Here is a 27,226-nt window from a genome sequence, read left to right on the forward strand (position 1 = left end):
ATTCTTTCACCACAATGGGAGAAAGATATGTCTGAATTTGTCGGCGATGACATACTGTCAGAGGCAATGGAAATGCCAGAGGACAAGCCGATTTACGTGATAAATACCGAACGTAGCCACTCTCCTATTTTTGTCTCTGCGGGGTACTATAGTCTTTTCCTTTTCCTTATATAAACTCCCTGCAGCCTCCTCCACTTGTTAAACCCTAAATACGAATAGGAATAACAGGTTAACAGCCTACTATATATTAGGGAAATCACTACAGAAGAAGAAAACACAAGTCTCTTGGTTAGGAGAATCACAATCGGAGAAAGAAACCAAACAAACAGGAGGGCAATGGCAGTCGGAGATAACGGCAAGGACAAGTCGATTTACGTTAGGGTACTCGGCCAGGGAAAGATTTTCTGGTACGTGATCGAGGATAAACCACAGACAGGGGAAGCATTATCTGACAGCGAGGGCATAATGATTGAATGTCGATCTGAATGTGATAGAATCAGACAACTCTTTCTTGCAGGTTCATATTTCGATTTATATGCACCTATTTCTCCTCTGTCCTTGGGGTTTTTCTCCAACAACCTTGTTGTTTTAAAATCTCGCTTGTACTTGATTGGTGGAGATGTGGATACACGAAATCATGGTAATGGTCAACATGAAACAGTTATGGGATTTCGCCACTTGAATTTGGCAACTGGGGAAAAAATATCAGATTGGGTGTTAGAGGGTGGTTACCAAGACCATCAATTTGGGGGAGCAGCTGTTGGCCACGATGGTTGTATTTATTCGGTGGGATATAGTCAATATATGATGCGCCCTGATCGTAATTACTGGGAGCGGTTGCCGGCACCTCCTCTATGCAGGGAAGATGGTGCACCATACCAGACACGGCTTCTTGGTGTTACTAGGAAAAAACTTATTATCTATACTATGGGAGGTGGTCTGCATCATGCCAATGTCATGCTTTCTTTTGATTTGGAATCACGCAAGTGGGATGAGAATTTCCTTGACGACAACTTCTGCGGTGAATGGTCTGCCGGAGTGGTGCTTTGCAATGACCGCTACTTGTTTACTTTTGGCGATCGGAGTCCTAAACCCAGTATGAGCAAAGAACCCCTGCATGAGGAAGAAGAGCAAGAGCCATCTTACTTGGATGATTATTATGACATTGATGAGGAGGAGGAGGTTCCTGGAATTTATGTATTTGATCTTGAACGGGGTCAATGGCTCCCTGAACCAGTTCAGGGCCTCGAGACAAATGGAACCATCCTTCCTACCATCTACAAACCAAACCCTGAATTGTGTCGTCCCCGAAGATTTTCCCCATACTTGTTCCAAATCGGAAATAACGATAACCGCAGGTTGGCTGTGCTGTGGGATGGTTATGGCCGACATCCTAAATCTGATCTTCCTCAGTGTGAAATTGCTTGGTCCAAGTTTATACTCAATGCCAGTACTACTACCACTGATCAAACAATCCACTTCTCCGCCCATGTGCTGTCACATGGATTCTGTCCTCTTGCTGAGTTCACTAGCCAGGTGCTTAATTGTGCCGTCGGATTCTAAGGCTGTTCGTAATTTCTTCCCTCATCTTAAGTTTTAGGCTGCTTGTTCAGGCTTTGTACCGTACCTTGCAACATCCTTAATGTTTTCTTTCAATTTGAATAATATAATCTACCTCATTCTATCATTCTCTAACAAAAAAAAAAAAAAAAAAATAGATGAACTGAAAGTAGAGGTATGACTTTGCTCTCCTCAACTGCTTAATACTTTTTATTTGCGTTTTATAAAAAATTTGGTACGTATTTCTTCTCCTTTATGTTCAAATTTTTTGTTTTTGCACAGGCAAAAGCAACAATCAAAAACGGAAAGTGAATACTTTGTCGATTTGACAAAGCAGCCTTTTCGTTTAAATTTTTACCATTCAAGGTCCCATAGCCAATGCCATTCAGACTTCTTGGAGATGAGGCAAAGGGTTGGTTGGATACCACATATCTGTCCTAATCTGGCAATCTTCGTATCTCAAGAAGAAATAAGGTAATAGTGACTTGATTATCTAGCACACTCCATATTCTAACTGTTTACTGCTTTATTTTATCTGACCATATAGTGATATAAAGTTACTTAAAACTAAAATTCAGTTGCTCCTAGCTAAGAATATCGACAAATAACTTTGTAGTGCAGGGAACAACATTTGTTCTGCAAAAGAGAGCTGAACTTAGGCAAAGACTATTGTCAATCATGTCTACTGGTACAAGAGTTAAAGAGGTAATATTTGTGAATCCAAATGTGTACTTTGTATGTCAAAGCAACTTTTCTTTGTTGATATGGTTTCTGGCTACCATATTAATACTGCCGGTAATCGAGGAGTTTATCTCCTTAAATCAAAATATAGGTGAATCGGAATTCCAAGAAGGGGAATGGCAAATGGTTTGGAGTTCACAGGTAACCAGAGTCATGTTTAATTAAAGATTTACATAAATGTGATTACAAAAAGCTTATTTGCTTTGTACTGCATTATCTAAAATCCTAAATGAAATAAAATAAAAATCGATGAAATATGTAAAATTAGGTTGGTTTACAACTGCTTAGAATTGATCCCGGCCCTAAGAGTTGTGAGTCTTGTGAGGAAAAGTGCATACAGGCATGATGTCCTATCTGAGTTTAAGTTTTTAGTAAGATTCGAGTAAGTTAAGAATGAATACTTGAATCTCTTTAAATGATCTGATTACATGAAATAGGGAGTTACATAATTTAGCTACCAGTCGCCTGGTTCTATGCTGCATGAGAATTCATGTGCACTATAACTGGTTCAGCAAGTCCCCTGTATTGAGTTTAGTGGATAAGTCTGCCACTATAACTTCTTTCACAGCACAACTAATAAGATCAGAACCAAAAAACAACAGAAAACAGTAGCAGACCTGTCTGATAGATTACTAGCTCAATCAGCATCTGCATTGCCATTCATCTACACTAAACTTTCAGTCTTGATTTCAATTGGGTACTTTTGCTTTTGTTCTTTAATTTCTGCTACTTTTATTCGATCGGATTATTTAGCACAACAAGTTTGGCAATGCTTATTCCTGCCTTAAAGAAAGTTTAGCTTCAATTTTTTGTTTTGTTTTTTGTTTTCCCATCAGTTTTGCTAAGGTGGAAGCTGTCGTTTTTGTCAATGCTTTTATTAGTTCATTCACAATTGGTCAAAAATTCATTTATGGCGTAGGAAAAGATCTTACTTTCATTGGATATTTGTCTACAGAAAACTACATAGTAACTCCCAAAACATTCTGATTTCTGAAAAGTAGAAGCCTTTTGAGAATTAAGTAATTGTCTCAGGTGAACCAAGTAATTGTATTAGATTTGTAGAACTAAGCCTCACCTTGGTTAGATTAGGCTGATATGTTCTCATCAGTTGAATGGGATATTAGGTAGTAGTTGCTTTATTGTTTACTTCTCTGTTCATTTAGCTAAGCAGATAAGATGCAATTGTTAGTAGATATCAGCATAACTATATACGTGTTTCTTCCTCTATGGGTCATTTTTTCTAAATTTTTGTTTTTGTCTTTAAAGTAGTTCCCAGACAAAAGTATTGTGAATCCATACACAAAACTGTCAAAAGAAAGACAAGGACAATGATGGTTGGAAATGTGGCTATTGGCAGTGAGCATCCCCTAAGGATTCAAACAATGACAACAAATGACAAAGGATGTATCTGCCACATTTGAAGAGGTAACTGAAGCTACTTAGTTTTGAGCGAACTCTGTACCTCTATTATATGTGGCATAAAGCCCTTGCTTTCTGTTAGTTGTGTTTCTGTTGCACCAGTTTTCCTATTTGTTGTGGAAATTACAATTCAACTGTTGTATCTGTGGTTATTCTGGTTCTCTGCAATCACTTATTTCTCTATGATAGAATTTTGAAATTTCTTTCATGTGCTCACTTTCAATAATTTGACACAAATTTATGTTTTCTATTCTGTATTTTTCAATCTCTCTACCTTCGTTTTCTTTTTGGCCTGGAAAAAAATGACAAAAATAATGTCCACCTTTGGTAATCTGGAAATATCATGTATATAATCAGTCAATTAAGTATCATATATATAATCAGTCAAATGTATTAGCAGTGGCTTCCCTTTTGGTCTCTATTCCACTTTTGGTAATCTGGAAATATCATGTATATCCTGAATTGTTGTTTGACTTTTGTGTGCTCTCCTGATCATGGTGACCATTTGATACCAAATTTAGTCAAGAATTAGGTCTTTTCTTTGTAGAAGCAATTACATTTGACTATAGTTTCTTTCATACAGTGGAGGCTTAGAATTACAGCAAAATATTTTGGGAAATTCTGTTTCTTTTTTATGATCATTTTGACTTGGTAATGACTTCTTGAGTTATTTGGATGAAAAGAAAGTGCCAAGTGCTGGGGTTTCAAATAAAATGATGGTGAGTATATATCAATGTTCCTTAAATTTTCTTCATTTTACAGAATTCTTTTCTTCCATGTTTTCATTTCGTATGAATATGGTGATACGGAATAATTCATACTCCATTTGCTGTTTTTTTTTTCCTGTAGGAGAGGCTGAAAGTGGTTATTGAACAGATCACGACTGTAGCTTCTTGGTGAGTAGTCTGTTGTCTTCCATCTTTTGGTTTTCTATTGTAATAGTTTTATTTTGATATGTTTGATTACATTTCAGGTGTCAAGCTTAGTGATGCTTCAGAGAAGTTAGGGAGAAGTTTGTTACAGGAGCTTCTGTTGTTAAGATAATGTGCTTTCTCAAATTGAGCTCATTTGTTTGCAATGCTTTATTTAAGTGGCAGCACTTCAGTTTTTTTTCTGGGGAAGTTAACAAATTTACCTTTTGTTATTGCTTTCAACTTTCTGTTTGTTATTCTAGAGCTCTGCTCTTGAATTCATGATTATTAAATGAAATTTGTGTCACTAAAAATTTCTGTTCAAGTGATTTTAAAGTAATTTGTATCTATGCAGTTATCTGTAGGCAGTCAGGCATTTAAGCATTGGTGACAACTGTTTGATGTTTTATTGGATGCGTTGAATTGTCATGTAATTGCAGCAATTAGTCAACATTGCCTTATGATCATCCAAGATTGGAAAACTTGAACCTTTCACCCTAAACTCTAGCTAAACCATGAATATGAGCTATTGTTTCCTGAATTGAAGTTCTGTCAATACTGTGCATGTTTTGCACAATGCACAGTACTGAGGAATTTTAATTTAGGAAAGAATTTCAGATCGACTCGGGGTTTGGAGTCAGTATACATGAAAATATATTTAGGGTCCGATCACTATTACGTTGGTTCTTTTTCATACTGCAGGTTAGTTATGAAAATCTGGAAATTTTTCACTACATAAAACACACCAAAGTAGAGCACTTGATTTCATTTGACATTGGATATAGTGATATATGATAGTACGTGAATGTGCATTGATGAAAAATCTCAGCAATATGCATATGTGTACGTGACTAGAATAAGTAATTTAATTATCTTCTTCATTGTGGAGTTATTGGCATAATACCTTTTGAGCTGATAAAATAACCTTGAACTACATTCATGCTTATATGCGAACCTCACATTTCAATTCAGCTATTTAAATATGCAATTGAACATTTAATTGACTTTCATACTAATCATAATTTCTGACATCAAGCAACAACCCCTCAAATAAGCTCCGCCAAAGATGCAAGTTAGTGTGAAGTAGTTGGTTTGGCGAAACCCTTCTCACAGAAACACGTATAATCTTATGGCTTTGAATCCATTTTGGAAATGCAAAGACTAAGTCTAACATTTTTAGTTAAAGTTAGTTAGGTTCTCCTAATTGGAAAATTGTAAATACATATCGGGTCAAGATACCAGATTTTAGAATGTATAAAAGAACTCTCTAGCTATATAATTCATCAACATTTATAACCGCTCTCTTATAATGCATTGATAATATATCCGCAGCATCACGCGGCTACCATTGCTAGTTTCCCTTAAACCTAAGAAGTTTGAAAAATAAGAATGTTATGGGAGTAGTATATAAATGAAGGATCAGTTTCAAATTTCTATTAGCTTTTCTTCTTGCCACTTGGCAAGCTGAGAATGAGTGTGAGCCTAGCACTTTCCAAAAAAAAACTTATTCGTATGCAAATTAAATGACCAACCCGACCCGTTTGTTGAGCCTCAATTTTAAGCCCGAAGAAACCAACACAGTACCCACACAATCCAAGCTCTCTTTCTTCTTCTCCTCCTCCCCCCACTCTGCTTCCTCATTCTCAGATCCGGTATTTCCCAATCACCGATCTCCGATGACGGAGAAGTCATGCACCCTCCTGGTCCACTTCGACAAGGGCACGCCGGCCCTTGCCAACGAGATCAAAGAAGCTCTCGAAGGAAACGACGTCGAAGCCAAGATCGAAGCCCTCAAGCAAGCAATCATGCTCTTGCTCAACGGCGACACCATTCCCCAGCTCTTCATCATCATTATCCGCTACGTCCTTCCCTCCGAGGACCACACCGTCCAGAAGCTTCTCCTCCTCTACCTCGAGATCATTGACAAGAAAGACTCCCGAGGCAAAGTCCTGCCGGAGATGATCCTCATCTGCCAGAACCTCCGCAACAATCTCCAGAGCCCTAACGAGTACATCCGCGGCGTCACGCTCCGGTTCCTCTGCCGGTTGAACGAGTCCGAGATCATCGAGCCGTTGATCCCTTCGATTCTGGCCAACCTGGAGCACCGCCACCCGTTCGTTCGACGAAACGCCGTCAGCGCAGTCATGTCTGTGTATAGGCTTCCGCACGGTGAGCAAATGCTGGTGGATGCGCCGGAGATTATCGATCGGTTCTTGGCTTCCGAGCATGATCCTTCTAGTAAGCGAAACGCGTTTCTTATGCTGTTTAATTGTGCGCAGGATAGAGCTGTCAGCTATTTGTTTTCTCATATCGATAGGATTGCTGATTGGGGCGAGCAACTCCAAATGGTTGTGTTGGAATTGATTAGGAAGGTTTGTAGAGTCAATAAGGGTGAGAAGGGGAAGTACATTAAGGTCATTATATCATTGCTTAATGCTCAGTCCAGTGCTGTTGTTTACGAGTGTGCCAATACGCTTGTGTCTTTATCGTCTGCCCCGACTGCGATTCGGGCTGCAGCCAATACGTATTGTCAGTTGTTATTATCGCAGAGTGATAACAATGTGAAGTTGATTGTGCTCGATAGGATTAATGAGCTTAAGTCTTCGCATAGGGAGATTCTGGTTGAGTTGGTTATGGATGTGCTGAGGGTACTTTCGAGCCCAAATCTTGATATTAGGAGGAAAACACTTGATATTGTTCTTGAGTTGATTACTCCGAGAAATATTGATGAGGTTGTGATGATGTTGAAGAAGGAGGTCGTCAAGACTCAGAGTGGTGAGCTTGAGAAGAATGGGGAATACAGGCAGATGCTGGTGCAAGCTATATATTCATGTGCGGTTAAGTTTCCGGAGGTGGCGAGCACAGTGGTGCATCCTTTGATGGATTTCTTGGGCGATACTAATGTGGCTTCGGCCTTGGATGTTGCTATTTTTGTGCGTGAGATAATTGAAACCAATCCCAAGCTGCGTGTTTCAATAATAATGAGGCTGTTGGACACTTTCTACCAGATTCGGACTTCCAGGGTGTGTACTTATGCTCTTTGGATTATTGGGGAGTATTGTCTGTCACTTTCTGAGGTTGAGAGTGGGATTGAAACCATTAAGCAGTGTCTTGGGGAGCTCCCATTTTACACCGCTTCTGAGGAAAGCGAGGCACAAGATGTTTCAAAGAATTCTCAGGTTGTAAGCTCGTCGACTGTCTCTTCCAGAAGACCTGTGGTTCTTGCAGATGGGACCTATGCTACCCAGTCTGCTGCACTGGAAACTGCTGTGTCTGCACCTCTCCTTGTTCAAGGATCATTGGTGGCTTCTGTAGGGAACTTGAGATCGTTGATTCTCTCTGGTGACTTTTTCCTCGAGTCAGTTGTGGCATGCACGCTGACAAAGCTTGTTTTGAGATTAGAAGAGGTTCAGCCTTCAAAAGTCGAAGTGAACAAGGCAACTACACAAGCTTTGTTAATCATGGTCTCTATGCTTCAACTGGGTCAATCATCGGCCCTTCCACATCCAATTGATAATGATTCTCATGATAGAATTGTTCTTTGCATCCGATTACTATGCAATAAAGGTGAAGAAGTAAAGAGGATATGGTTGAAATCTTGTCGAGAGAGTTTTGTTAAAATGCTTGAAGATAAGAAGCACCGGGAAGCAGAGGAGACTAGAGCCATGGCTCAGATATCAAATGCACAGCCGGATGACCTAATTGATTTCTATCATCTAAAGAGCAAAAAGGTAAGGCTGCACTGTTTTTCTTGTCTCTTCCATGCTGTAAGATTACGTGTTCTAAGAACTGTTTGGTTGTGTTTCTTTTTATTGTTTTCTGTTTTGTTTTTTATGTTTTTGGGTTTCGAGACGAGGATTTTTTATTTGGTCTGAAGACAACAAATTTCTATTAATGCAGTTTCCTTGTGTTCTTATGTACACGGTCTTTTTTACCAGCTCATTTGAGATATAATTAAGGATCATGAAAGTCTGTCCTGATTTATGTTTGATGCATACTTTTATGAATAGTGATCAGAGCCGTCTCAAAGGTTTCAAGGGACCCGTGTTGGGACCGTGTACAATGTAGTATCTTGAGATTGATGTGGACCAAATTAAAAATGAAGCCTCTTTTTAATTCTTTTAACATAGGATTTTGAAACTTTTTAATTAAGTAGTAGATTTCTGTTAGCATCTGTTATACAAATGTCGCGTGCTTATTTCTGTTATTATGAAAAACATAGCTGATTGATATAGTATTAGAAGTCACCAAAAAATAAAAGAGTTAAAATTTTGGCAGCTCATTTTTGATTAAGAAACAAAAAAGCAAAGTTGATCATATGAAACTGATTTATGGAGTCGTATGGAGATTGTAACCCAAAAGTTATGATGTGAAACAACAGTAAGGTCCTGATATGAAATAACAGTAAGTAGTCTTGTGATTGGTGCTTATTAGATAAAGGCATGAATATGAATCATACATACAAAGCTTATTAGAGACTGAGGCTAAAAAAAGGGCTACAATTGGGGGTGGTTAGGCCTAAGCTGTCACACAGATGTGGGCTTTAAGCTGTATGTGTAGTGACAAAGTTCAAGTCAAGTAGTGATAAAGTTAAAGTCAAATTTACATTCTTATTTTTAGCCCCTCTTTAGTTTCAGTTTGGTAGATAGTTTTTGTGTGTGTTTTTGCATCATTTGCAATATTAAGGAACAATGTGTTTCTTGATCAGTTATAATATTAAGGAACAATGTGTTTCTTGATCAGCTATATCAATTTGTAAATTGGCAGTTCATATAACTCCACCGTTTTGGTGCCAAACATCTATTCCATCACAGTTTATAGTATTGGATAGAGCAATATAGACATTTGGCAAGATAAAGGAAAGCAGAAGATAGATCAGAAACATTGGGTGAATCACATTGTTTTTTGTGTTTTTTCTAAATATGCATGTCTTTTGTAGGGTATGAGCCAACTTGAGTTGGAAGATGAGGTCCAAGATGATCTCAAACGTGCCACTGGAGAGTTTCTCAAGGATGGAGATGACACAAATAAACTCAACCGCATTCTGCAGCTCACAGGATTCAGCGATCCTGTTTATGCTGAAGCCTATGTTACAGTCAATCATTATGACATTGTTCTTGATGTTACCGTCATCAATCGAACAAAGGAAACCCTTCAGAATTTGTGCTTGGAGTTGGCCACGATGGGCGATCTCAAACTCGTTGAGCGTCCTCAGAACTATACACTAGCTCCGCTATCAAGCAAACAGATAAAGTCAAACATTAAGGTCTCTTCAACTGAAACAGGAGTTATATTTGGTAACATTGTATACGAGACATCTTCAAATGTGCTTGAAAGAAACGTTATTGTACTTAATGACATCCATATTGATATAATGGATTACATCTCTCCTGCATCATGTGCTGATATATTATTCCGGACAATGTGGGCTGAGTTTGAGTGGGAGAATAAGGTACGCTTATTTGACTTTATGCTTTGTAATATCGTTCCTGTAATTAATCTTTAGAGTTTATCACGAAGTGCTTTTGCAAGAAAGTAGTTGACGATGACCCAAAAGGTTATGACGTGTTTGTACCCGGTAATGATGAATTAGTAATGACTGTCAGTGTTAAGTTAAGGCCTACAAGAGACAGACTTTTATGATGAAACTCTAAAAATGTTTTCTGTTGGTGGTTATTAATGACAATGCTGTATTGGTTATATTAAAGTGGTTTTTGCACTTATGGTTATAGCGACAGTGATGAGTCTTATAATGGATTGTATGTAGCAATATTAGTGTTTGGAGATTTTCACCAATAATGATTACTGCAACAATGTGGTGACACTGTTGCTCTCCCAAGTCAAAAGGGTCAAGCCACAGATATATCATGCAATATAAAACAGTCTTGTCTTCTTTGCTAACTGCTGGTTCAAACTCTCTACAAGACAATGATCTCATGTAGCACTTTCCACATTACAGGGACTACATATTTGATATATTGATGTGTGGCTGTTGTGCCATGCATCCATTCAAATTTAGTAGTCTTTCATGTTATATATATGGTTGATTTCAAACTTGGTTTCTGTTTTTCCATAAATGAGGCTCATTTAGATTGTGCTTCTTCTCAGTCATCTTTCTTGATATGTTTTTTGTGAATGCGTGCTGCTCATCTTATATTATAGACTAGTGTATTTTCCTATTACGTCAAAGAGCAGTGCATCTTTGTGTTGATAAAATGTATTCGTTGCCTGCCTGATAGCAATGTCCTTTCTAAGGATATGTTTTGGACTCTCACATCCACAAGCATATCTTATGTTGGCTTTAGAATTTTTTTGTGTCACTGTTATTGTAAATCTGCCTTGCCTTGGTAGATGAATTTGGATGCTGCTATGCCTTAAAACATTTTTTTCTCCCTCAGGTTGCTGTAAGCACTGTTATCGAAGACGAGAAGGACTTTCTGAACCACATTGTTAAAGCAACTAACATGAAGTGCCTGACTCCACCGTAAGTTCAAAACTTTATTAACCGTTTGTATCATCTGCCCTGCATTTGGAAGTACATTATTTCTTGCATACATGCAGAGTCATACATAATTGTAATAGAGACTGAAATAAAGTTTTAAATCATATATGGATTTGAAATATTCAACAAATAATTGAGGAGTTGATATAGTGGTTGCCCCAAATTTACGGAAGGGGGAGATAAAAATTTAGCTATATTTTTCATTGTTATACAAGATATACAGTTCAAAATGTGGTCGTTTTCATGATTTTTTTCATAGATGCACACATTCATGTAAGAATACTATTTCCTTTATATGTCCTATGCATCCTATTGTATCTCCTTCGGGAATTCTCAATGGATGATTGACGTTCAATGTTCCTCTCATCCCTCTCTAAAATGACACTAGGTCGGCACTGGAAGGAGAGTGTGGAGTCCTCGCTGCTAATCTGTATGCAAAGAGTGTTTTTGGGGAGGATGCTTTGGTGAATGTGAGTGTTGAGAAACAAGCAGATGGTAAGCTAAGTGGATACATCAGAATTAGAAGCAAGACTCAGGGTATTGCCCTAAGTCTTGGGGACAAGATCACCTTGAAACAGAAGGGCAGCCCTTGATTGGAGAACCTCTTGCTTAATTTTGCAGCATTTATACCTAATTCATCCTTGTTAGTACTAGTCTGTTGGCAGCACGAGGGTTCGTATTATTCTTGAGCATATCCTATTTTACATAAATTCTTTAGAATACTTGAGCCTGGTAAAATCCCAAGTCTTAATGAGAGACTGATTGGAATCATAGAATTCACTTGGAGGTACATATAATTGAGCTTTTTCTTGGGAAATTGAGTTGGTTGTATACACATTTTGTTGCAGGAACTTAAAAAAATTTATCTATTACCCTCAAATAGAGAAATTTATCATGAATAAATGAGGTGTGTGCTACATGAAGATGTTTGTATGCAAATAATGTTGTGTGATCATAAGTAAAAACTGCCCGTGGTTTGTGAGCGAGATTAAAAAAAAAGGCATAAGAATACGTATGTATACAGTGCACGATGATGTGTGTTTAAGATCGGGAATGTTGCTGCCCTCCCTTTAGTTAACTAATGAAAGAAATGTGACCTTCTGGATTGAGGTTTAAAAACCAAACTACCTTGTTTGGTTCAGACATATGTAATACTTGTGATGTGTGAGTTAAGGTAGTACCAAGAAGACAGCAATTTGTAATACCATGTATTGAATTTATCACTAAAGAAAAAATGAAAACACTGTACTTATGTCTGATTTGTACTCACTCGTGTACGTGTACAAGTATAGTTAGATTTAAATTTATCCTAACCGTCTCATTATTCGATCTAAATCCAACAGCAGTTGAGTACGACTCGATAACAAAATGTAAATTGGTTCAACCCGACCCGTTTGATCAGGCCCCCGTTACCTTTCCCAAGTCACTAGATACTCCCCCTAGATCAGAGACCATCCATTCCAAACCCAGATCTTCTTCTTCTTCTTGTCCCACTGCTCCCTCAGCGCTTTGGTCATGGAGAAGTCATGCACGCTCCTGGTTCACTTCGACAAGGGCACGCCGGCCCTTGCCAACGAGATCAAGGAAGCTCTGGAAGGAAACGACGTCGAAGCCAAGATCGAAGCCATGAAGAAGGCAATCATGATCTTGCTCAACGGCGACACAATTCCCCAGCTCTTCATCACCATTATCCGCTACGTCCTTCCCTCCGAGGACCACACCGTCCAGAAGCTTCTCCTCCTCTACCTCGAGATCATTGACAAGACAGATTCCCGAGGCAAAGTTCTCCCGGAGATGATCCTCATCTGCCAGAACCTCCGCAACAATCTCCAGAGCCCTAACGAGTACATCCGCGGCGTCACGCTCCGATTCCTCTGCCGGTTGAACGAGGCCGAGATCGTCGAGCCGTTGATTCCTTCGATTCTGGCCAATCTGGAGCACCGCCACCCGTTCGTTCGACGAAACGCCGTCAGCGCAGTCATGTCTGTGTATAGGCTTCCGCAGGGTGAGCAATTACTGGTGGATGCGCCGGAGATTATCGATCGGTTCTTGGCCTCCGAGCAAGACCCGTCCAGTAAGAGAAACGCTTTCCTTATGCTCTTTAATTGCGCGCAAGATAGAGCTGTTAGTTATCTGTTTGCTCATATCGATAGGATTATTGATTGGGCTGAGCAGCTCCAGATGGTTGTGTTGGAATTGATTAGGAAGGTTTGTAGAGTCAATAAGGGTGAGAAGGGGAAGTACATTAAGGTCATTATATCATTGCTTAATGCTCAGTCCAGTGCTGTTGTTTACGAGTGTGCCAATACACTTGTGTCCTTGTCGTCTGCCCCCACTGCGATTCGGGCTGCAGCCAATACTTACTGTCAGTTGTTGTTGTCGCAGAGCGACAACAATGTGAAGTTGATTGTGCTTGATAGGATTAATGAGCTTAAGGCTTCGCATAGGGAGATTTTGGTTGAGTTAGTTATGGATGTGCTCAGGGCTGTGTCGAGTCCAAATCTTGATATTAGAAGGAAGACTCTTGATATTGTGCTTGATTTGATTACTCCTGGGAATATTGATGAGGTTGTGATGATGTTGAAGAAGGAGGTTGTCAAGACTCAGGGTGCTGAGCTTGAGAAGAATGGGGAATACAGGCAGATGCTGGTACAAGCAATATATTCATGTGCAGTTAAGTTTCCTGCGGTGGCGAGCACGGTGGTCCATCCGTTGATGGATTTCTTGGGGGATACCAATCTGGCCTCAGCTATGGATGTGGCTATTTTTGTGCGTGAGATTATTGAAACCAACCCCAAGTTGCGTGTTTCTATAATTACGAGGCTGTTGGATACTTTTTACCAGATACGGACTTCAAGGGTGTGTACTTATGCTCTTTGGATAATAGGCGAGTATTGTCTGTCACTTTCTGAGGTTGAGAGTGGGATTGCAACCATTAAGCAGTGTCTTGGGGAGCTCCCATTTTACACCGCTTCTGAGGAAAGCGAGGCACAAGATGTTTCGAAGAATTCTCAGGTGGTAAACTCATCTACTGTGTCTTCCAGGAGACCTGTAGTCCTTGCAGATGGGACCTATGCTACCCAGTCTGCTGCACTGGAAACTGCTATGTCTGCACCTGTCCTTGTTCAAGGATCTTTGGCTTCTGTAGGCAACTTGAGATCATTGATTCTCTCAGGTGACTTTTTCCTGGAGTCAGTTGTGGCTTGCACTTTAACGAAGCTTGTTTTGAGACTAGATGAGGTCCAGCCTTCTAAAGTTGAAGTTAACAAGGCAACCACACAGGCTTTGTTGATCATGGTGTCCATGCTGCAACTGGGTCAATCATCAGTCCTTCCACATCCAATTGATAATGATTCTCATGACAGAATTGTTCTTTGCATCCGTACACTATGCAATAAAGATGAAGAAGTGAAGAAGATATGGTTAAAGTCTTGTAGAGAGAGTTTTGTTAAAATGCTTGAAGATAAGAAGCTTCGGGAAATAGAGGAAAGTAGAGCTATGGCGCAGATATCAAATGCACAACCAGATGACCTTATTGATTTCTACCATCTGAAGAGCAGAAAGGTAATGTCGCATTGCCTCTCTTGTCTATTTTTTTTTTTTCCTTGTAATTAGGAATTAGTAGAGACACCTACTTAACACTCTAGGATGTTTCTTTCAGCATAGATATGGTTAAGACTGTTTCAAACTATACTTAATATAGTTGGTCTTATTTGGCATTCTATTTGCATACTTTACTAACGCTGATATAATTTAGGTTGACTTTAAATTAGGATGAAATAATTGCAGGGTCTCCTGGCACTGATGTCTTATCTTTTTACTTTCATATTGCACTGTTCTTGCATCCCCTCTTTAGTTTCATTGTTTGGTTTTAATTTTGGGCATCTTGTAAATTGTTTTTGATGTTGAGGCACAATGCTTCTGTTTCTTTGTAAATTCTCTTAGAAAGACATAAAGTGTTTATCAGTATAGTTTCTAAATCAACAGTTCAATTCAAACATTTTAAGGAAAAACAAACATGCTGTTACGGTTTATAATTTTTGAATTGAGCAAGATAAACTTTTGGCCAAGAAAAATTTAAAAAGAAATAGCTAGTCTATCAGTAAATTTTTTGTTTGCATCACATAGTTTTGAACTCTTTTCTTATATGCGTATTTTTTCTCAGGGTATGAGCCAGCTTGAGTTGGAAGATGAGGTTCAAGATGATCTCAAACGTGCTACTGGAGAGTTTGTAAAGGATGGAGATGATGCAAATAAACTCAACCGCATTCTTCAGCTCACAGGATTCAGCGATCCTGTTTATGCTGAAGCCTATGTTACAGTTAATCATTATGACATTGTTCTCGATGTTACCGTCATCAACCGAACCAAGGGAACCCTTCAGAATTTGTGCTTGGAGTTGGCCACGATGGGCGATCTCAAACTTGTTGAGCGTCCTCAGAACTATACACTAGCTCCAGAGTCAACCAAACAGATAAAGGCAAACATTAAGGTCTCCTCAACTGAAACAGGAGTTATATTTGGTAACATTGTTTATGAGACGTCAAATGTGCTTGAGAGAACAGTTATTGTTCTTAATGACATCCATATTGATATAATGGATTACATCTCTCCTTCTTCATGTGCTGATGTGTTGTTTCGGACAATGTGGGCTGAGTTTGAATGGGAAAATAAGGTACGTTAGAGTCACATAATTCTTTCTGTTATGTTTCACTAACTAATGATTCAATGCTTTTGCAACAAATTAATTCATAATGACCCAAAATGATATAATGTCTTTTAACCTTATGGTTGGTAGTACTATGTTGATATTGATACTGATGAGATGAGGCCTTCATGACATTCACTTTCATGATGAATATGTTTAGTGATGTTAAATTGTTTGATGTGATTGGCTAGTTAATGTGGATGTTGTGGTGGTTATAAAGCTAGTGACGCATAATGCAGGAGTTGCAATCATGCTTATAGTGATATTGGTTAGTTTTGTAATGTCAATATGTTTAGTGTTTGGATTTTGTCACCAATGTTGATTTCTGCAACACGAGATGGCACTCTCCTAATTCAAAATAGTTAAGTCACAGATATGTCATGCATATTGCATGTATTGGAATCAAAATCTTTACAGTATACGGGTCCTCAAAATCTTTATAGTATACGGGTCCAGCCTAAGAATTCACTTTCCTTGCTGTAGTGGATACATATACAATTTTGTGGTGTGGGGCACCATGCATGATACAAATTGATCTTGTAGTATAACTGCTCAATATCAAAATTGGCTTTTTCTCTTTTCTATCTTCAGTATCTTCAGAAGAGAGGCTCATTCAGATGGTTCTTTCCATCTATACACACACACATGCACCAACATGCACACAGCTCATTATATCTGTCTAGTTATTGTGGACTCGTGTTTGCTCACATTAAATAACAGTGTATCTCATGCCCTTATTGAAATTTAGTTCTTGCAAGCCTGATTTTGATATGTACTTGTTTTTGGATACGTTATGTCAGTTTAACATTTCTTGTGTGTTATTGTGAATTCTGCTTTGTACTTGGATCCTGAATTCCTGATATATGTTAATGCACTTTTTCTCTCCCAGGTTGCTATAAGTACTGTTATCAAAGACGAGAAGGACTTTCTGAACCACATCGTTAAAGCAACTAACATGAAGTGCCTGACTCCACCGTAAGTTCAGAACTCTATAAACTGTTATTATCATTCGTTCTGATACATTTGGAAGTAGATTATTCCCTGCATACATGTAGTCATACATAATCAGAGTTGTCACAAGCATAAAATATGTACGAAAAAAATATGAAGTTTTATCATATTTAACTAATACTTGAGAAGTTGACATATGGTCGTGGTTATACCAAATTCATAGAAGTGGGGGATGAAAACTGAGCTACATATGTCATTTTTACACGAGATTTACAGTTCAATATTGTTCTGTCGACATCTTCACGTGCATGCAACATCCATGTAAGAGTATTAATACTATCTTTATAATGCCCTATGCATACATGTGTCATACAGTACTACGAGCATACATCATTTATAAAAACCTACACATTTATAATATTTAGCTTCATATGCCATTTTAAACAAGATATACAGTTCAATATTGGTGCTCTTGCTACATTTTCCATAGGTGCATTGTAGGCAGCATGTAAGAGTACTAATGTCCTATGCATCCTGTTGTATTTCCCTCATGAGTTCTTGGTTGATGATCAATTTTCATTTGCTCCTCTCATCCTTTTCTCAAATGACATTAGATCGGCACTGGGAGGAGAGTGTGGAGTCCTCGCTGCCAATCTGTATGCAAAGAGTGTTTTCGGGGAGGATGCTTTGGTGAATGTGAGTGTTGAGAAACAAGCAGATGGTAAGCTAAGTGGATACATCAGAATTAGAAGCAAGACTCAAGGTATTGCACTGAGTCTTGGGGACAAGATCACCTTGAAACAGAAGGGTGGCCCTTGATTGGAAGACCTCTTGCTTAGTTTTGCAGCATTGTATACCTACTTCAACCCTGTCAGTACTAGTTTAGCTGCACGAGGCTCCATCTTTTTTCATTTCACTTGTAATTGCTTTTACATGTTTCACGAGGATCGAGTTTGTTATAGATTCTTTTTATGTTGTCCTTACCTTGGATGTTACATTGATTGCTTTTCTGTTAGTACTAGGCTGCCAGCAGCATGAGGCTTTTCTTTGTTCATCTCACTTGAAATTGTTTTTATATGTTTCCTGTCGAGGTTGTTATAGATATTTTACATTTGCCATATCCACATTATATTGAAAGTAAATTTGTTGTAATTTTTACATTCCCTCTGTGTTCATTCAGGTTGACTTTGCTATTAATTCAAGCCAGCTTTCGTTGCCTCTAAGTTGTCTTGCTTTCTATTTAAAGAATCAATTTCTTTACGAAGCTTTGAATAAATCCTGGGTATTCCAGCTTTTATGGGGGAAAAAGAAAATAACCAAATGCTAATGGCCTTTTTTGTGACTAGTCAAGGCCTAAGAAATAAGGATGGTAATGTTTGTCACATCACTTCGCTGCATTGGAGTTGGTTACTTATACGCCGAAAACTATGGATAATACTGAGAACTTTTCGAGCATAACTAGTAATGGCACCCGCGGGATTTGTTAATTGTTATTGGTAATAGTTTACAATAATGAAAGATATAATTGAAAATGACTATATTCTTGATCAAACTGATAAAATACCATATATTACATTAATCGGAATAGTATTTGTGTGAAGAGAGACAAACTGTCCCCAATTGAACTGTTCCAGAAAATACTTTCATATGATCCGATTTCTTCAAGCCTTTGATTTCCATCACCACAAGCCGTTGTCATACAATATGCATCCTTTTGGACACTCTCAGCTTCCTATTTTAGCTGTCCAACAGTTACATTCAGCGGCATTATCATTATCTCACCTGGAGGCAACTCTCTCCTGAATTCAACTTCCTTATCTACTACATAGACCATGTCCAAGTATAATGCAGTCTTGACCCCTGACAGAGTAATTTATAATCACAGGAACGATAGACTAAACAAAAAAAAAAAATATCAGGACAACTTTTCTCAAGCAGTTATGATAAATTGAAGTCTCCTATTAAGACAGCTGAATAAATAAATCTACTCCAGATAATGACTCAAACAGATAATGATTCAAAAAAGTTAAATCGAAGTCCCTAATAAATAGGGCTTGTTCAACAAACTGATAATTGAAACTTAGAAAACAAGAAACAATAAGTTCTAACCAACTGTTAAACCCTAACAGTCCAACAGCCTGATGTAGGACGAGAATGTGCCTGGTTTAACTAGAAAACCATAAAAGTAAAGAAGCGGCATAGAATCAAGAAGAGTGATTGGAAAATAGGTAACTCACCATTACACGTTACTAGCTGCTGGAATATTCAAGAAGATTTGGTTTTGGACTTTTCGGGTTACTCATGCAAAAAGTCAGGTTTTAATTGTGAATCAGATTTGATCAACTTTTGGCCAGAATGTCTGTTTGAGACGCATGATTCCTTTCCAGAATGGGAACGACGAGATCTTCAAGAATCACTTTAGTGAGCCCTAACGGATTTAGGCCAAAATATCTTGTTTTAATTATCCGATTCGGGATTTAATATTTTTAGGCTTGTCTTACATTTGTTTTATGATTCTTTTTATTTTAGGTTTTTAGTTTCCTTTTTAATTTGGATTCTTTAGGATTTCTTGTTAGACTATAATTTAGGGTTTTGGATGCCGAGAGATTATTCAGAGCACCGCCGTGCACTTGCACCAACATAAATGAATGGTTAGATTGCATTAAATACACTTTTTGTTTATTAAAAATAAAGTTGATAATAAATATCAAGGGTTGAGATTATTTTATAAGGGTTGGGTCACTTGCACCGTCGGTGCATAGAATAATTTCCATTGGATGCCTATATAAGCACCATTATGCTTTGTACTAAAATCAGTTAATCATATCAAATTTAATAAAAATGAGAGATTTTTCTCTCTTTCTCTGGTGGATTCCAGATTTATCTTTTTAGGGTGCTTATATAGGCATCAATTTAATTGACGTACACAAATTAGTGTATCAATTTAAAACCCTATCAATGTAGTAAGAATAAGTATGGATCATTTTATCTGGGGATTGAGGGTGCTCCTGTCATTCAAGCATCAAACAAAGAATATTAATATACAATATTTACGAAAATTTACAAAGAATAAAGAGGGGGTTCGAAATTTATTTTATTTTCTAAACTAATTATCTAATTAACTAATTGCAATGACCAATCAACCAAGAATCAAGATAAGATGGACGGATGAGATGTAGGGATGAAGTTAACAACCTTTAACACGAATTCAAGGACACAAAGTATAATTTTCGAATCAACACACAAACTTGAATGAAATCAATCCAGAACAAACCATGGACGCATGCATAAGTTCTTATTACTTTCCTTAGTTAAATTAACTAGATGAACGCACCATAGTTAACCCTATTAAACATGTTATGTTAATGAGTGACCAATCCAATAACAAACATATTCAACGCATTAAACACTTAGAAAGTTTGATTGATTCAAGAAAGACACACAAGTTAGAACGCTAATCGAGCATGCAATTCTCTTTGTTGATTTACCTAAGTAATTATAGGTTTTCCACTTTAATTAACAAGACCTAGAACGCTAGCATCTTATTATGGATTCAATCATGCAACTCGAAACCTAAGGTGGTCATCAAAGAAATCGAAACATGAAAGGTGGGATTGAAGAACAAAATCAACAAACATTCAAGAACATATAAAGAAATCGCAAATTATAATATGAAAATCCTAATCCGAAATCATGCTTCAAGGTTATTGGAAACTAAACATCAAAACATATACTTTAATCTAACAAGAAATCGCAACATCCAAGAAAACCAAAAAGATAGAACGCTACACAATCTGATTTTTAAGTTACAAAATAACAAAACCGAAAACAAAGTTCTAAGGTTCATGGTTACACTTTTAAAGGAGCTTCAAGAACGCAAGAACGCAAGAAGATCTTCAAAGGTGGTGGAGGATGATGAGGATCACGGCAAGGATGGAGGATGGAGGTTGAACTTGCTTCACGGCTTCAAAACTTTGAACACTTGGAGAGGCCGAAACTTTGAGAGAGTAAAGGGAGGTATTTGTGATTTTGATTCAGGGTTTCATGATGATTTTCACGGCATTTATCCCCTCCTTTATATAGTGCACGGCCTAGGGCTAGGGTTTCTTAGGAATTCTCTATTTGTGACATCATTCGACCAATAAGAAAATTCCATTTGAATTAGAGAACAAGTAAACTTCTCTTGGCCGAATTCTCCATGTATCTAGTCCATATTTCGGCTTCCTTGCATGTAGAATCATAATTCAATTCTTCTTCCTCTATTTTCTCTCCAAAAATATCAAAGAAATCCGAAAACATCCCTAATTGGACTCTTGCCGAAATCTTCTTGATTCTTCTTTAATTCTCACGGCAAAAAGCAATTCATCTAGGGTTAGAACTCCTCAAGATGTCATGGAAGGATCTAGAAACTCATGTGCAAGTCACATGCTTCAATCTTTGGGCCAGGCTTCTTAATTGGACAATTTCAAATCCCTTTCCTTTGTTTCCGAAATTCCTTGTTCATTCTAGAACATTCTTGAACTATCTTGAGTCATCTTGAAGCCACAGCATCTCCTAGCACCATCAGGACTCCTAGTGTCATTAGGTTTCCTAGTCCAACTGGGACTCTGTCATTTCTTCATTTCTCAACATCATTTTTCCGAGCTCAATCCTAGTTGCATTAGGATTCCTGCTTCGACTGGGATTTCCTGTTTAGATTAGGAAAGTTTCCATTTCTCCATTTCTTTCCCATTTCTGCGCCACATTTCCTCCTTGCCTTCATTTCCTTCATTTCTAGCTCTTCTTAGCTCATTTCTTGTGTTTGAAGTTCATTTCTTCCTAAATACAACAAAGTAAGTTAGAAATGATATTGTTAAGAGAATAACTAAGTAAAATGTAGGGAAAATGATACTAAAAACATAGAAAATATTACTCCAATCACACCCCCACACTTAGCTTTTTGCTAGGCCTTTAGCAAAATCAAAACAACTTAGACACAAACACAAACACAGACGTAAAACACATGAAAACAACTAAGTGTAGACAACCTAAAACCAACGAAAACAAAGACAAAAACAAAGAAAAATTAACTAAGTACATGACTCCAACGTTCTACAATAACAATGACTCTAACGCCCTTCAACATTTTGTCTCATCAATCTCATACTTTCAAGGCACCAAAAATAAAACTTAACCAAGAATCACATCTTCAAGTATTCGAAAATTAATTACAAGATATAATTCACATACAAGTATGTAAGACTTGGGAGTAACAATGGTGATGGTTGGAGCTCAACATGCATCAAACAAGTAATGATTCACCTAACAAGGATATAGCACTCTTTCTTCTCTCAGAATTTAAGGGTATGCTTAAAAGCTTCTTATTCACTCAAATATATGTGAGAGATGATATATTTTTTCCGAAAAGCTCACATATAAGAAAGAAAAGCACATATATCAATTTTTTCAAAAGATCTCATGAAGGATATCAATCACATGCACGAATGAACCCAAGCCATAAGTTCAACAGTCATAACTCATCTCCACAGATCAAAGGCTACCCAATCTTAAGGATAAAAAATGTCTTAAATAAGGGTTGTAATGGGGCCAAGGTTTAGGATTAATAGAAACGAAGGGTATGGAAATCACAAAAGTGTCCTAAAAACAAAGTAGAGCCTTGTTGATGTAGAGAGACATGATTACACGCATTTTTATGCATGTAATTGTATCTAAAACACTAGAAATAAGTTAATCCTCAAGTTAATTATTATGTAATTAATCCATTTTTATTTACTCTGTAGAAAATAAGCGGAATTGCGGAAACGAGAGAAAATTGTGCGAAATTGGAGCAAATTGGAGTTTCCGACAAAAGGACGAGATAGTCAAGTTCAATCATGCATGGCCAACACGCGTGAGGAAACCGAATCGAATTATTCCATGTTGATACATTCGGATGTGCTTTATAACCGGAAGAAGAAAGAAAAGAAGGAACTTGTTTTAATTAATCATTGTTTTGATTAATTAAGCATAGCTTGATTAATTAAGCATTGGGTAATGATTAATTCATCAGGTTCATAGCCACCCACGTGCATCTCTTTATTTTCCATTTAGTTTTTTATCTATTTATTTTCTCCATTTGGCCACTAGCATGCCGCCACGTCGCAGTTTGACTCTTATATCTCCTTTCCTCTTTCTCACGAAAAGAAGACCAGCCCATCCAATTCTTTTCTCTCTCTTTGTGACCAGCCACGTGCACACCCTACTCTCCACTGTGCATTCACTCACCTGCAGCCATTATTATCTATAATCTAAAGCGCCATTGGCGCGTTACTGTTCAGCCCGAAGTAAATGACTCTTTTGCCCTTAATTTTTTATTAAATTACATCCCTGCCATTCAGTCTGTTATAAACACCCGCCGACAGTAGAATGCTAGAACTCCAGAAGATTCAGGTTTTTTCGCTCTCTCGCTTCTCCTTATCAACTTGACGGTGGAGCAGATATTTAGCAACTGGAGGGTTTGATTAGATACGCGGCAAGGAATATTGATTTCTGTGGCAAAGGGATTGATTTCCGTCTCAAATCAATATTCCGTCTCTAACCTGCATTTGATCACTCGGCACGAGGTTATTGAGCTTCCTCGAAGAGAGACAAAGCTCGAGCTTTCTGGAGATCGGAGGCAAATCCCTAAAGCATAGAGTCGTTGCCCAGTCAATCCAATTGAATCCGATAATTTCAAGCTTGGATTCCAAAGTTTGAACCTTTAATCCGGTAATTCTCTCACCTAATTCTCAGGTCTGATTGCATCCGACTCTGAATATTGTCTCGACTCGAGTTCCTCTGGGCTCGGTTATTCTGCACCTTTTGGCCCTTCACGCTGTTTGCGCGCCTGCCATTTGCCTGTAGCCTAACCGGTGCTTCGCTGTTCTATTACTTGAGGTACTTCATCGGGTCTCCTTTTCTCAGGTTGTCGTCTGTATCTTCTGATTCTTATCACTGTTGCAGTACTTCAGCCTTTTCTCTTTCTGGGTTCCTTTGATTGCTTTGAATTGTGCCTCAAGTTCATTTCTTTATGCGAGTTGTATCGGATTCTGCGACTGTTTTTGGTATTCAATTGATCTGGCATGCTACAGTGTTCAGTTGATTTGACTGCATCATCGAATTCTGTGAGTTTTTTTTGGTGTATTCAATTGATCTGTATTGCTACAGTATCAGTTGATTTGACTGCATCATCAATTTGTGCTTTCAGTCTCTTAAGCCATGATGAGGATTCAAGATTTAAACTTTTTCTCTTCTATAGTTTTTCTTACCTTTTATCTGCTGCGGTTTTTTTATTGGGCTTTTTGTTATTGTTGATTTTGAATTCACATGAGTATTTATTTTTTACAAGCTTTGTTTCTTTACCACTTTCAAATCTGGATGATTAATTGAATTATGAAGCTCAGCCTGCTTCATTAGACTGAAATTTACTGATTGAAATTGTTTCTCAGTTTAGCTCTTTTCGATGTGACTTGGTGAAAGCCTATCTCAAACCAAGGGGCAGAAAAAAGAGCTGCATTTTTACCATTTCAAAATTATGTTCTTTGCCTTTTTCGATCGCTGCTGACCTTCAATTAGGTAGTTTAAAGGTGGGATTTTGCCCTGTTTTTTTAGTTGGATCTTTTCTTCATTGTTGGCAGAGGTTCTGCAAGGTTTGATATGAGATGATCTACTGTTATTGTTAATTGAGGTTCTAAATTTATTGTTAATGAGATGAGATAGTGTGTTATTGTTAATTGTTGAAATGAGATGAGATGATCTACTGTTCTACTTCAAACTGGTCTCTTATTATCTACTGTTCTGCTTGAATTATGTGTTTTTCCTTTTTTTTTTTTTTTTCTCTCTCTCCCATCTTTACTTGAAACTTGGAAGTAGAAGATCAAGGTTTTTATGACTTAAGAATTCCTTGCAGTTTGCATCGGCATAGGGTTGCAGGAAAGGGTGCAACTTTTACTAGCTTGGCTCTTTTTGTGTGATAAGGCTGAAATTGATACAACTTTTGGCCTAGATAAGATTAATGTCCTTTGCTTTGATAACCATATTTATCCAGAGTGCATCTGATGCCTTTGTCCTGAGTTATGGAATATGGATTTCTTTGACACAATTATGATACTAGGCAAATAGTTTCACAAATTATTTACTCAAGTTTCCTTTTGCCCAATCATGCTTTTCCATACCCATTACATCTTATTGAGTTTACTATAAATGTGGTTGTACGACTTCTTCAAAGGTGGTTGATTATATTTTTGAATCTGTATTCTTTTCCTGTGCATAGTGATTACTTACTTCAGAGAACCTATTGGATTTGATTATGTTGGTTTTTGGATTAAATGGCTTTTGTATGATTATCCAGCCCTTTCAGTCTCTCTTGCTTTAGCCATCCCTAAATACAATGCCTCTTGATTATATTTTTAAAGCATGCTCATACCACTTATGCATTAAATTTATGCATTAGTATATCCATAGACTGGATATGGTCAATTACAAAAGAATATAGGCATTAGTATTCTTGCAGCTTATGCATTAGTATATACAAAAGGTACCACTATTTTCTGCGTATGATTACCTGCCTTTTTTTTTTTTTTCGATTGTTCTTTTTGCAAGTAGCTAAAGTTCTAATTTAACAAAAACTTATCAAGGGGTTATTGGGTTTTGATTTGGGGAGGAAGCTCTCAGATGTTTGTATTCTTTGTGTGAATATTTGTTTGTTTTTCTTTTCTATCACACATGTTTTGAAAAAAACGGTTGCATGATGTTTTTGAATAGATTGGTTCTTGGGTTTAGTTTGATTAAGTGTGCCGTCTTTAAAAACAACAGAAGAACGTGTCAAGAGTAAAATGGTTCTGAGTTCTCTATATTTGGTTTGTTTTGTTCACAATTGTTGTTGCTGTTTCTTTTTTCTTTATTTGTCTTTAGCTATTGAAAATTTGAATTGTTGTTCTTTGTGTAGTTGGAGCTCAAAAGTTGCATATATTCAAGAAGTCGTGAAGACCAAGTTTTGTAAACTCCTAGAGACAGAGGTATGGGAGTTCAGGGATTGTGTTCCAAGATTGGTATTCTCGGTTTCTATATGTTCTCTGTCAAAAAAGAAGTTCAAATATATTTTCTGCTCAAGAGTTTCAAACTAGGTGTTGCTTAATTTATTTGTTTTTCGGGTATCGTTGGTAGATCTGGAATTTTTCTTCGAAATTGGTGTGGAAAAGTGCTAACTTGAAGATTATAGTCTCTGAAATTTGTTTACTTGGCTCTTGGGGCAGCTGCTACAACATTTCTATTCATTTACTTCAGCATTCCTTGCTCCCTGCAATACTTGATGCTGTGATAGAATGCTTTAATAGAATGTTATGGTAAATTGTAATAATTAAACTCAAAACAATTTTAGAGAGACAAAATTTTGTCTCTTATATTATCACTTTGATTATGAAACAAGTCATTTTCATTCATGTGTCATTATTATAAATTATTACCAATACAAATCCCGCAGCAAAGCGCGGGTCCTATTGCTAGTATATAAGGAAATCCCATCTCTCATTCGAGAGAAAAACCCTACAGACCTACAGCGCCGAAAACACAAAAACAGAGGCAGCCCCTTTGGGCTGCTCTCTTTCTCATCCTCTCCTCCTCCCTCTTTATTTTCTTTAGTTTCTTTATTTTTATTTTGGGAATTTAGAAGGACTCACTCAAGGCTTCAAGGGAATCATCATCAAGAGCACCACACCTCTATTTTGGGTAGTTGGGTGAAGAAATTGCTTGGTTCATACTAGCCCATAGCTAGGAGTGACCAAGCTAACTCTCCCCTCTCTTCCTTATTATTTATTCCATAATTTTATTTGCTATTGATGATGTATTTAACTATGGATAGTGAGTAGTTCAATTTTGGGAGTTAGGGTTGTGAAACCCTAACTCATCTTGTATAAATATTGATGCTTTAATTTTAATAAATGCAATTTCCATTGTGTATGCTTTAAATCCGAATTTATTGGTCCTTAGAAGCATGTTTCTAGGCTTTGTCACCCTTTGAAATTATGTTGTGGGCAATTGTGATGAATGGATTGATAAATTGACAACTTATTGGTCTTGTTGCATCTAGGATTTAAGTGTGGTAACCATTAGCTAGCTTAATTGTAGCTAAGCTTGCTTGGGTCTCTATTATCTTGCACTCTAGGCCTCTAATTTTGGATATTGCGGCCTTAACCGGCGTAATGCCCAAATTAGAGAGTTGATTGTGGCCCTAACCGGCATAATCGATACACCGAAAGGATAATTGGTTTAGTAGCCTTAACCGGTACTAGATACGGGACTTGACACATATAGGAAATGCATGCATTTGTAAAATTGGCATTGATATTTGCAAGATAGTTAGTGTGAATCACCCAACACTCCCATGTTCCCATTAATTTGAAATCCGAATTTTAATTT

At 37.6% G+C, this 27,226-nt stretch overlaps 2 protein-coding genes and 2 long non-coding RNA genes across 4 annotated transcripts; all 4 read left to right on the forward strand.

The window, feature by feature from the left end:
• The first annotated feature begins 3,391 nt into the window (after positions 1-3,391).
• On the forward strand, positions 3,392-4,997 carry LOC133742673 (uncharacterized). The gene is made up of 4 exons (XR_009862669.1): positions 3,392-3,726; positions 4,304-4,439; positions 4,570-4,616; positions 4,694-4,997. It is a non-coding gene; the product is annotated as an uncharacterized LOC133742673 (long non-coding RNA).
• A 1,184-nt stretch (positions 4,998-6,181) lies between these two features.
• LOC133725630 (coatomer subunit beta-1-like) lies at positions 6,182-12,056 on the forward strand. Its single transcript, XM_062152968.1, has 4 exons — positions 6,182-8,362; positions 9,571-10,083; positions 11,030-11,115; positions 11,522-12,056. The coding sequence occupies exons 1-4, from the start codon at positions 6,308-6,310 to the stop codon at positions 11,724-11,726; spliced, it is 2,859 nt and encodes a 952-aa protein (XP_062008952.1). The 5' UTR covers positions 6,182-6,307; the 3' UTR covers positions 11,727-12,056.
• A 492-nt stretch (positions 12,057-12,548) lies between these two features.
• LOC133725631 (coatomer subunit beta-1-like) lies at positions 12,549-17,952 on the forward strand. The gene is made up of 4 exons (XM_062152969.1): positions 12,549-14,697; positions 15,299-15,808; positions 16,731-16,816; positions 17,407-17,952. The coding sequence occupies exons 1-4, from the start codon at positions 12,649-12,651 to the stop codon at positions 17,609-17,611; spliced, it is 2,850 nt and encodes a 949-aa protein (XP_062008953.1). The 5' UTR covers positions 12,549-12,648; the 3' UTR covers positions 17,612-17,952.
• Positions 17,953-23,044: 5,092 nt separating this feature from the next.
• On the forward strand, positions 23,045-26,250 carry LOC133725632 (uncharacterized). Its single transcript, XR_009854511.1, has 2 exons — positions 23,045-23,707; positions 25,758-26,250. It is a non-coding gene; the product is annotated as an uncharacterized LOC133725632 (long non-coding RNA).
• The last annotated feature ends 976 nt before the right edge of the window (positions 26,251-27,226 follow it).

Source organism: Rosa rugosa, chromosome 1, assembly GCF_958449725.1.
Source record: "Rosa rugosa chromosome 1, drRosRugo1.1, whole genome shotgun sequence".
Classification (NCBI taxonomy): domain Eukaryota; kingdom Viridiplantae; phylum Streptophyta; class Magnoliopsida; order Rosales; family Rosaceae; genus Rosa; species Rosa rugosa.